The sequence below is a fragment of the Sphaeramia orbicularis genome, chromosome 20 (assembly GCF_902148855.1).
Source record: "Sphaeramia orbicularis chromosome 20, fSphaOr1.1, whole genome shotgun sequence".
Taxonomy (NCBI): Eukaryota; Metazoa; Chordata; class Actinopteri; order Kurtiformes; family Apogonidae; genus Sphaeramia; species Sphaeramia orbicularis.
The window spans coordinates 12,608,145-12,619,474 of record NC_043976.1 but is presented as its reverse complement, the minus strand read 5'-3'; the positions used below and the strand labels follow the sequence as shown (position 1 = coordinate 12,619,474).

At 36.7% G+C, this 11,330-nt stretch overlaps 1 protein-coding gene across 1 annotated transcript in view; it reads right to left on the bottom strand.

Annotated features, from left to right (window-relative positions):
- Positions 1-1,710: 1,710 nt before the first annotated feature.
- Positions 1,711-11,330, bottom strand: part of LOC115411245 (EMILIN-2-like) — a 29,364-nt gene continuing 19,744 nt past the window's right edge. The window contains exons 5-9 of the mRNA XM_030123289.1: positions 6,663-6,845; positions 4,611-4,664; positions 4,492-4,527; positions 4,297-4,410; positions 1,711-2,073 (exon numbers count right to left, since the gene is read on the bottom strand). Of these exons, the coding sequence (XP_029979149.1) occupies positions 1,742-2,073; positions 4,297-4,410; positions 4,492-4,527; positions 4,611-4,664; positions 6,663-6,845 (719 nt within the window). The 3' untranslated portion in view covers positions 1,711-1,741. The remainder of the gene's footprint in view (positions 2,074-4,296; positions 4,411-4,491; positions 4,528-4,610; positions 4,665-6,662; positions 6,846-11,330) is intronic.

Here is an 11,330-nt window from a genome sequence, read left to right as displayed (position 1 = left end):
CTCTAATGCTTTGTCACAGTTGTCAGAAAAATGGAACGCATTCTTTCTATGAAAGTGAAATATTGTGTGACGAGACCACACATCTAAATATAGTATCTTGAAGTATTATTTTTTTCTTTAATTTCCACTTTTTGTTTGTTTTATAATTATTAGTTAATTTCCACTTTTAAATCAAGACCCTGCTGCTGCTTCAAGTGTAATTTGTAGATTTGTCAGATTACTTTGTGGTAATAAAATGAATATATGAAATACTAATGTAAGCACAATGTATGTTTCAGATGTTCTGTTTGTAAGAAACAGTTTTGGTGAATGTTAGATCGTTATTTTATTTGTTAGAATGTGAGCAGTGAGCTCTAATAAAAACCTGCATTTTGGTAGTGTTTGAAATATTAGATGTTTATAGACTGTATATAGTTTATTTACTACATGACTTATATGAATAAACAACTCCCAGAGTTTTACAAGATACTTTTTGTGTGATGCATCTTATTTTCCTTTTTAATGACAACCATATGCAGGTCTGCAACTCATGAGGATAAGCTTCAGTTTTAAAGTGTCGTTTAAAGGTTCAAACTTCCCTCACAAAAAATGGAAACTTATATAACAGTGTATTTTTTGGTTTTTAATGAGGACTCGTTACCTTTATAGACCGTGGAAATGGGGATGTTTCACAGACAAACCTTTATTAAAGTGCTGTTTGAGGATTCAAGACCTGGTTTTAGGCTGATATTTACAGTTATTATCAGTGGTACAGTCATAGAAGAGGAAACATATCAAACATCAGGATTTTTTGTGCTCTTCATTAGAAACCTTTAAAGGTGCGGGAGACTTTCGTGACCAGTTTTTCATCAGATCTGTCAAACCTCAGTCATATCCTCAGTATCATGAATCTGTGAGTCTTTCTGTCATTACTCACTTGAATCTCTTTCATTACGGTGAACAATTTCTTAGTGCCGTCTACCATAAACAAACTGTGTGTTTACAAACTGACCCAGGACATCACTCGGGCATCTTCGGAATTTTGTCGTGACGTGCATTGTGGGAAACGGAGGCTCGCACTGCAGCTGTCAGTTGTACCATATAATACCATATAATATTATATGGATGAAACAAACACGTGGAAACGGCTGGAGGAATATGCATAGAAGGAAGGGAGTTCCTGCCGTTTCCGATCGTGTCTGTTCCAGCTGCCACTGTCAGGTGGCTGCGTGAGCCTTCGCTTCCCACAATGCACGTCGCGACAAAATTCCGAAGATGCCCAAGTGACCTCCCGGCTCGTTTGTAAACACATAGACTGTTTATGGTGGACGGCACTAAGAAACTGTTCGCCATAATGAAAGAGACTCAGGTGAGTAATGACAGACAGATTTCCAGGTTCATGATACTGAGGACATGACTGAGGTTTGACAGATCTGATGGAAAACTGGTCACAAAAGTCTCCAGCACCTTTAAAGTTAATCCTGAAGTTTGAGCCTTTTCTGTACAAATACTGCATATAATGGACTCAACTAGGACCAACAAGTAATGAAAGGTTGTTAAGAATCTGTATTTTAAGAAATAACTCCTTACTGTTTTAATACAATAGAAAACTCATTTAAACTCAATGTATTGAAAAACAAAACTTTATATAAAACATTAAAAATAATACACAAAAAGTAAATACTCTTCATTTGATCTATAAACCCAGTAAGATGCACAGACCACTTATGGCTTCTATAAGATCCCAGTTCCAGATCCAGGACTACCGCTTGGATGGGTCTGGGTACAGCAGCACGGCGCTGAATGATGACAGGATCTCTGAGGACGGCGCGATGGCGAGCTTCCCCGAGGTCAGCACGAGTCCGGCTCTGTCTCCTCGTTTCAGGGGGAGGACGAGGCTCAGAGACGTGGAAGTGCTGCAGTTACACTGGGCGTGTGGCGAAGGCGTTACCTCTGCAGCTGAGAAACCTGAGGAGTCCAGCCTCTGGACGCTGTGATTGGACACAGACAGGACCGCCTCCACCCTCTCACCCCTCTGGGCAGTCAGGACGGCGCTCAGCAGGTATCGGCCGTCTGTGGGAGCAGTGAAGACACCTGGGAAATACATGTGGACACAGGAGCAATCTGATGAATGTGTAGAGATTAAAAAAAAACATCCTGTCAGTATTTAGTCACAGTTACTGCATGAGGGAAAAAGCTTAGTCGGCCTTGACTGACCCCTTCACTGTTCAATTAGCGATTAAAACTGTACATGATCACAATATTCTTCAGACAAATCACTGGCTATTATTTCACTTTCTTCACACATCCATTTGCATGGCTGAAGAACAAAACCTCCAATCTGAAAAATAGAATGTTTTTTTTTTTTTTTTTAGAAAATTTAACCCTTTAGCCCCTGACGTGTCTGTGGAGAACACTCTGGATGTATGATTATCTATCTATCGATCTATCGATCGATCGATCTAAAATATTTATATACATAACTAGAAAAACAGACCTCCGTAAAGGCAGATCAGTCCCCCCCCGATCACCACCAAAATTTTATCATTTGTTCCTTGTGCCAGTGTCAGCATGTCCTGAAATTTTCATCCAAGTCCGTCCATAACTTTTTGAGTTATCTTGCACACAGACAGACATACAGACAGACAAACCAATGCCAGCAAAAACAGAACCTCTTTGGCGGAGGTAAATAAATAAAAATTATTAGTGCTGTCAAACAATTAAAATTTTTAATCAGATTAATCACAGAATTGCTGTGGATTAATTTCGATTAATCACGATTAAATATTAATTTTTAATCTATATTAATCGTGTTTCATTGTGCATGAGCAAACAGACTCAAGAAATAAGGGAACATATTTGCACTTAACGTGTTTGTTGCAAGCTGGCCGACACATTAGCTGAAGTGTTAGCAGAATCCCAGACTAACGTATGTTTGGTGTTAATGTGGTATTTTAAGGTGGAAGTGCTTTAGTGAAAAGAAAACCCCTTCCTGCAGAGTGTGTGTAATACTTTATGTCGGTTGACTGTTCCGTCTTGTTTTTTGGTCCTATTTTGTCATATTTCCATCCAGAGGCCAACGTGCTGTTTAGTGTCTTCCATCTTTATGTGCTGGTTCTGCTGCCTGTCACTACCGGATCAACTGACCATTTGTTCATGCACAACAGTAACTCTACTTGGACAAACTGACCCAAATGTATTATCAGAGACATTCAGAGTCATTCTGCATGACAGATGGGTTAATGGTGTTTAAATTTTTAATAAGATTAATCATGATAATGGATTAATCTGCATTAATTTTGACAGCCCTAAAAATTACACCTAAACTAAATAATACACAGAAAAGAGTTTTTTCACTGTTAACAGGGTTAAATAAACCTGATCTTCTGACTCGTGTTTGTTTTTAAACATTAATAATGTTTCTTTAACCCTTTCATGCATGAATTATGAGAACATTAATGAAATTTTTTGTTTTTTTTTCTGAGTGTGTTTATTCCTCTTTAGGCATTAAAAAAAGTATGAAACACTTTTTCATGGAGTTACAAAAATATCCACTCAGTTGGACACAACACGTTTAATTTTAGAAGCAAAGAAACGTATTTATTGAAATACTGCGTGAAAACTATGAAATAAAAACATGGTTAATGCCTCTAATCTGATGTTTTCTCACATTTTAACTTTTAAAACTCAAACATGTTACTGTAGATCAGGTTTATCTAGAACAGCAAATTTACAGTAATGGTATGAATTACAGTGTATGGGATGATGCATAAGTGTCCACTGTGTTAGCCGATATGGAAATAAAACAACAAAAACCATAAATATGCAAGAGACCAGCTTAGAACAGCTGTCCACTGTGGTGACCATTATGCATGAAAGGGTTAATATGTATGTATATGTATTTAATGTACAGTATATCATCTTATCTTTTTAGTTCATCGTTTTGTAACTGGAAACATTTCAGCTTCATTTTTTAAAATAATAAACTTAACATGTCAATAATATTTAATCTTTTTCTTAAACTATCATTTTCACTTGAAGCTGCTTCTACTTTCAGTTATTTCAGCTCCTTGTCCATTTTATTTCTTCATTTGACCAATATTTTGTAATATAATTAGTTGCAATTCACCACCAGTTCCTACATTAAACTTTCAACATTCACACATAATCTATTCATAGATGGAATATTTTGTCTTTAACTGAAATCCAACAGTGTTCCAGTACAAGCTGATGGTCATATGACACTTCCAGTACAGACAGGAGGTTTATGAGATGCTGGTATATGTTTGATCATTATATATACAGTTTGTCGAGTACCTGTTCGTGGGTCGTAGTGTCCTCCATCATTGACCAGAACTTTGTTGAATCGAATGATACCGATGTGTCCTTGGAAAGGCTGGAGGGTCAGACCAGCTGAGAACGACACCTCACCTAAATACAGGAAAAGAAAACATCACATCCTGACGTACTGCAGCGTCAGAGCCGGTCACATGTTTATGGATAATCACTGACCTTTCTGTGATGATGGGTTCTGGGGCATGTCCGATTCTGTTGAACAAAGGAAACTTATGTCATTAAGTCTAAAAATACTGATCAGGTGATGTGGTTCCAAAAGGTTCAAGAGCATTTACCTGAAATTAGTGTCACAATGGGCTTTGGAGGTTCACTGGATAAATTTGGGGACGCTATAAAGTAAAACCAAAAGGATCAGTATGGAAGTAAATCTGTGTCATCAGATTTTGAATTATAAAAGCCATTGAATTTCTAGCACTGATTTTTTTTTGCACTGAAATTAAGTATCTGAATTTTTTGCATGTGAATTTTTGCACCTGAATTTTTTGCACCTGGATTTTTGCATCTGAAAAAGAAAAAAAAAGTTCAGATACTTAATTTCAGTGCAAAAAAAAAGTTCAGATACTTAATTTCAGTGCAAAAAAAAAAGTTCAGATACTTAATTTCAGTGAAACAAAAAAGTTCAGATACTTAATTTCAGTGCAAAAAAAAGTTCAGATGCTTAATTTCAGTGCAAAAAAAAAAAAATCAGATACTTAATTTCAGTGAAAAAAAAGTTCAGATACTTAATTTCAGTGCAAAAAAAAAAAAAGTTCAGCTGCTTAATTTCAGTGCAAAAAAAAGTTCAGATACGTAATTTCAGTGAAACAAAAAAGTTGAGATACTTAATTTCAGTGCAAAAAATAAAGTTCAGATATTTAATTTCAGTGCAAAAAAAAGTTCAGATACTTAATTTCAGTGCAAAAGAAAAAAAATCAGATACTTAATTTCAGTGAAAAAAAAGTTCAGATACTTAATTTCAGTGCAAAAAAAAGTTCAGATGCTTAATTTCAGTGCAAAAAAAAAAATCAGATACTTAATTTCAGTGAAAAAAAAGTTCAGATACTTAATTTCAGTGCAAAAAAAAAAAAGTTCAGCTGCTTAATTTCAGTGCAAAAAAAAAAAAATCAGATACTTAATTTCAGTGAAAAAAAAGTTCAGATACTTAATTTCAGTGCAAAAAAAAAAAAAGTTCAGCTGCTTAATTTCAGTGCAAAAAAAAGTTCAGATACGTAATTTCAGTGAAACAAAAAAGTTGAGATACTTAATTTCAGTGCAAAAAATAAAGTTCAGATATTTAATTTCAGTGCAAAAAAAAGTTCAGATACTTAATTTCAGTGCAAAAGAAAAAAAATCAGATACTTAATTTCAATGAAAAAAAAGTTCAGATACTTAATTTCAGTGCAAAAAAAAAAAGTTCAGCTGCTTAATTTCAGTGCAAAAAAAAGTTCAGATACTTAATTTCAGTGCAAAAAAAAAAATAAAAAATTCAGATACTTAATCTCCATGCAAAAAAAGTTCAGATACTTAATTTCAGTGCAAAAGAAAAAAGTTCAGATACTTAATTTCAGTGCAAAAAAAAAAAGTTCAGCTGCTTAATTTCAGTGCAAAAAAAAGTTCAGATACTTAATTTCAGTGCAAAAAAAAAATAAAAAATTCAGATACTTAATCTCCATGCAAAAAAAGTTCAGATACTTAATTTCAGTGCAAAAGAAAAAAGTTCAGATACTTAATTTCAGTGCAAAAAAAAAAATCAGATAATTAATTTCAGTGCAAAAAGAAAAAAAAAAGTTCAGATACTTAATTTCAGTGCAAAAAAAAATCAGATACTTAATTTCAGTGCAAAAATAATCAGCTACTTAATTTCAGTGCAAAAAAAAAAAGTTCAGATATTTAATTTCAGTGCAAAAATAATCAGCTACTTAATTTCAGTGCAAAAAAAAAAGTTCAGATATTTAATTTCAGTGCAAAAAAAAAGTTCAGATAGTTAATTTCAGTGCAAAAAAAAAAATCAGCTACTTAATTTCAGTGCAAAAAAAAAGTTCAGATACTTAATTTCAGTGAAAAAAAAATCAGATAATTAATTTCAGTGCAAAAAAAAAAAAGTTCAGATACTTAATATCAGTGCAAAAAAATCAGCTACTTAATTTCAGTACAAAAAATAAAGTTCAGATATTTAATTTCAGTGCAAAAAAAAATTCAGATACTTAATTTCAGTGAAAAAAAAATCAGTGCCACAAATTCAGTGTCTTTTCTGATTCAAAATCTGACGACAAAGTTTTACTTCCATAGTTCAGGAGGTGTCAGATGTTGCTAGGATACAGAGCAGACTGTTCGTGGGCGTGTCGGACCTGGAGCTCCAGCGACGCCCTGAACAGGCGTCATGCTGCCGTCGGAGCCCCTGGGCAGCTTGGACGAGCTCATCTTCCCGGGTGGCCCTGCCTCACCGGTCTCCATGACGGGCGGAGCTACTGCAGGGGGGCTCTTACCTGAACCCTGAGGAGACGCTGTGTTCCCTGTGTCGACCTGCATACCTGAAACAGACAGGATGGGATGAGCGATGAGGCAGAGGTTGAGGTCAGGGGTGGGGGGGGGCTGGAGCAGGACCAGATGTCTGGAGTCAGACCTGGTAAGAAACCACCTGGTCTCACGATAGATTTAACTCTTATCAATCATCGAGTCAAAAAACCAGACCAGGAGAAGAAACGAGGCCATAAATTCCATTTACTACCCTTACATAAAAGATCATTAGGGGATTTTCTCTTTTCAGCTTGAATTCTGTGACCTACCTGTTCCTGGTGGACATGTACCTGGACTGGACCACACCAGGTCTAAGGTCAGGTCCATGACCATCACATCATCTCCTTTTGGACTAAAATTATTTTTTTTTGCCTAAATCATCAAATACTCAATATTGTGTTTCTTGAAATATCTGAAAAAAAAAAGACTTAGGTAATTATTATTACCTCCGCCAAGGAGGTTATGTTTTTGCCAGGGTTTGTTTGTTTGTCTGTCTGTTTGTTTGTTTGTCTGTCTGTTTGTTTGTTTGTTTGTTTGTTTGTCTGTTTGTCTGTCTGTCCGTTAGTGTGCAACATAACTCAAAAAGTTATGGACAGATTTGGATGAAATTTTCAGGGTTTGTTGGAAGTGGGATAAGGAAGAAATGATTAAATTTTGGTGGTGATCGGGGGGGGGGGGGGTCACGGGGGGGGCCACTGATCAGCCTTGGCGGAGGTCTGTGCTCTCCGAGTGCTTCTAGTTTTAGGAAGGTGACGATATGAACTTTTTATGTTCTCTATAACAGAATCACCATTAGCATTAGCATTAGCATATGCATTTGTCTGTGTGTTTACATCAGGGGTGTCAAACTCGCGGCCCGGGGACCAACTGCAGCCCACGGGATGACATTTTGTGGCCCCCTACTTGACATCAAAGTTTAGTGTTAGTGCAGCCCACACGTGGTTCTCAAACGCACCTTTATGCTGAGTCTTGCCACACTTTTATTTTATTGCTTATGGGCTACCATAGATAGTCTCATGACAGCTTCCGATGGCATTTCTTGTCAATGGTTGTCAAGCTAGCCAACTGCGAAGTACCTGGGGAAGTATGAACGTTAGTCACTTAGTTGAAACATATTCCAGAGTGACACCAAGTGGACGGAAAATATCTGCCATCACCCAGATCAGTCATGTCTCTGTCAAAACGTGCCATAGTCTGATGTCATAACCAGACATACTGAGGAGGAGTATACAAAATACCAGGGAGATGACAGAAAGAACCGGGTCACCAGTCTTAAAAAAAATGTCTATTGTGAGGCAACAAGATTTATTATTACCTCCGCCAAGGAGGTTATGTTTTTGCCAGGGTTTGTTTGTTTGTTTGTCTGTCCGTTAGTGTGCAACATAACTCAAAAAGTTATGGACAGATTTGGATGAAATTTTCAGGGTTTGTTGGAAATGGGATAAGGAAGAAATGATTAAATTTTGGTGGTGATCGGGGGTGGGGGGGCCCACGGGGGGGGGGGGGGGGGGCACTGATCGTTAGTGTGCAACGTAACTCAAAAAGTTATGGACAGATTTGGATGAAATTTTCAGGGTTTGTTGGGAATGGGATAAGGAAGAAATGATTAAATTTTGGTGGTGATCGGGGGTGGGGGGGCCCACAGGGGGGGCCACTGATCAGCCTGGGCGGAGGTCTGCGCTCTCCGAGTGCTTCTAGTTCAAAAAAGCCATTCAAAGAAGACGAGTTCATCACAAAGTGCAGGTTTCTAGCTGTGAGTGAAGAAACCCTTTAGTGGAATCCTTAATGCGGCCCAGCCTGACCCAGACTCCCTCCACCTCCAGTGGCCCCCAGGTCAGCTGAGTTTGAGAGCCCTGCTTTACATGGTTTGTGTAAAAACTACTGCACTGATTTTCATGAAACTCGGTGAACAGGTGAGTAAAACACAAACCATCCACTAAAATAGACAGAAGCTGTCAGTTTTACCCCGCCCCCAAAGGGGAGGCACAGGGTATTGTTTTTGTTTTGTTTTGTTTGTTTGTTTCTTAGTTTAACACTCTAGCAGTAAAACTATTGGTTGAATTCATAGCAGATTTGGTTTATAGATTGCCAGTGACCCAGAATAGATGTCATTACATTTTGGGAAAATTAGGTCAAAGTTCCGCTTTTCTATGAATTTTTAAAATCTGTTTTTCTCCCATTTACTTATGTTGGGTGAAATTTTACATGCATGCATCATTCATTCATTCATTTTCATTTGTTTGTTTATTTTGAGCATTTACAGAATACCTGCAAATTCAAAATTCCAAAAAAGTCATTCATTTATACTCGAAAAGGAGTGGGAAGAAGAAAAACGTATTTAATCCCACCCCCATTCTGATCATCAAATAACTGAACATAATAACATTTTAAATACTCACTCCTGTCCTTTGACTTCAAGCCAGAACAATGAACAACATAGGCCTATACCAAATTACACTGAACAAAAATATAAACGCACCACTTTTGTTTTTGCTCCCATTTTTCATGAGCTGAACTCAAAGATCTAAAACTTTTTCTGTGTACACACAAGGTTTATTTCTCTCAAATATTGTTCACAAATCTGTCTAAATTTGTGTTAGTGAACACTTCTTCTTTGCTGAGATAATCCATCCACCTCACAGGTGTGGCATGTCAAGATGCTGATTAGACAGCATGATTTTTGCACAGGTGTGCCTTAGGCTGGCCACAATAAAAGGCCACTCCAAAATGTGCAGTTTTATCACACAGCACAATACCACAGATGTCAATAGTTTTGACTGTGCGAGGAAAATGGTGGTCACACCAAATACTGACTGGTTTTCTGACCCCCCTGGACCACCCAATACAGTAAAACTGCACATTTTAGAGTGGCCTTTTATTGTGGCCAGCCTAAATCACACCTGTGCATAATCCTGCTGTCTAATCAGCATCTTGATCTGCCACACCTGTGAGGTGGATGGATTATCTCAGCAAAGAACAAAGGAGAAGTGCTCACTAACACAGATTTAGACAAATTTATGAACAAAATTTGAGAGAAATAGGCCTTTTGTGTACATAGAAAAAGTTTTAGATCTTTGAGTTCAGCTCATGAAAAATGGGAGCAAAAACAAAAGTGGTGCGTTTATATTTTTGTTCAGTGTAGAATGAACTCATTTGACAGCATTTACATTGCATAACCAAAATGTGTGTAAAAAAAAATAGAAACAAAGTGCATTCCTGGTGGTGTATGTATCAGCAAAACTATTTTGTTGCATTCATACCAAATTAGTTTTATAGATTTCCAGTGACCCAGAGTAGATGTGGTTACATTTAGGAAAAAATAGGTCAAAGAACAAATTATTTGATTTTTTTAAAAATTCTTCCCATTTTCTTATAATGGGTGAAATATATGGGGGGGGGGGTTTGTTGTGCCTGGCATCACTTCTTATTTACTTTTTCTAACATGGTTAGATATTTGCTTGAAATACCAGGTGGTGGGGCCTTGGCAGAGGTATGCACTCCCAGAATGCACTAGTAGTTCATAAAGTTTTTGAATGCTCCTGTGTTTTTGTGATATGATATACCAACTTAGCAGACATTTACATTATAATTCAATTTATATATGATTAACATTGTTTTATTTATACAGTAAAAGCTGTATGCCTGGTTTTAAATCAGAGGTCTCAAACATGTGGCCCGGGGGCCAAATGCGGCCTGCTAAAGGTTCCAATCCGGCCCGTGGGATGAATTTGCAAAGTGCAAGAATTCCACAGTCAGGGCTGTGAAACTCATTTTAGTTCAGGTTCCACAAACAGACTAATATGATCTGCAGTAAAATAATAGCATAATAACCTCCAAAAATAATGACTCCATATTTTCTTCTCGGTTTGATGTGAAAAAAATAAATAAATACACTATACCTATAAATAATGACAACTTCAAATTTTTGTTTTTGTTTTAGTGCAAAAAATAACATTAAATTATGAAAATATTTACATTTACAACCTATCCTTTAACAATAAAATGTGAATAACCTGAACAAATATGAACAACCAGAAATGTCTAAAGAAAATTAAGCACAATTTTAACAATTTTCTGTGTTTAGTGTCTTTGTAGATCCGATCCATAATGCACATGTATAAATGATAAGCTGGGGCAGAATATTGTTAAAATTGCAGTTATTTATCTGAAGAAATTTCAGTTTTTTCAGGTTATTTACATTTTTTTGTTTGGATAGTTTATAAAAGTAAGTACTTTCATAATTTAATGGGGTTTTTTTGTACTAAAACAAAGACAACTAGAAGCACTCGGAGAGCGCAGACCTCCGCCAAGGCTGATCAGTGGGCCCCCCCCTGGGCCCCCCCACCCCCGATCACCAGCAAAATTTAATCATTTCTTCCTTATCCCATTTCCAACAAACCCTGAAAATTTCATCCAAATCTGTCCATAACTTTTTCAGTTATGTTGCACACTAACGGACAGACAAACAAACAGACAGACAAACAAACAAACAAACCCTG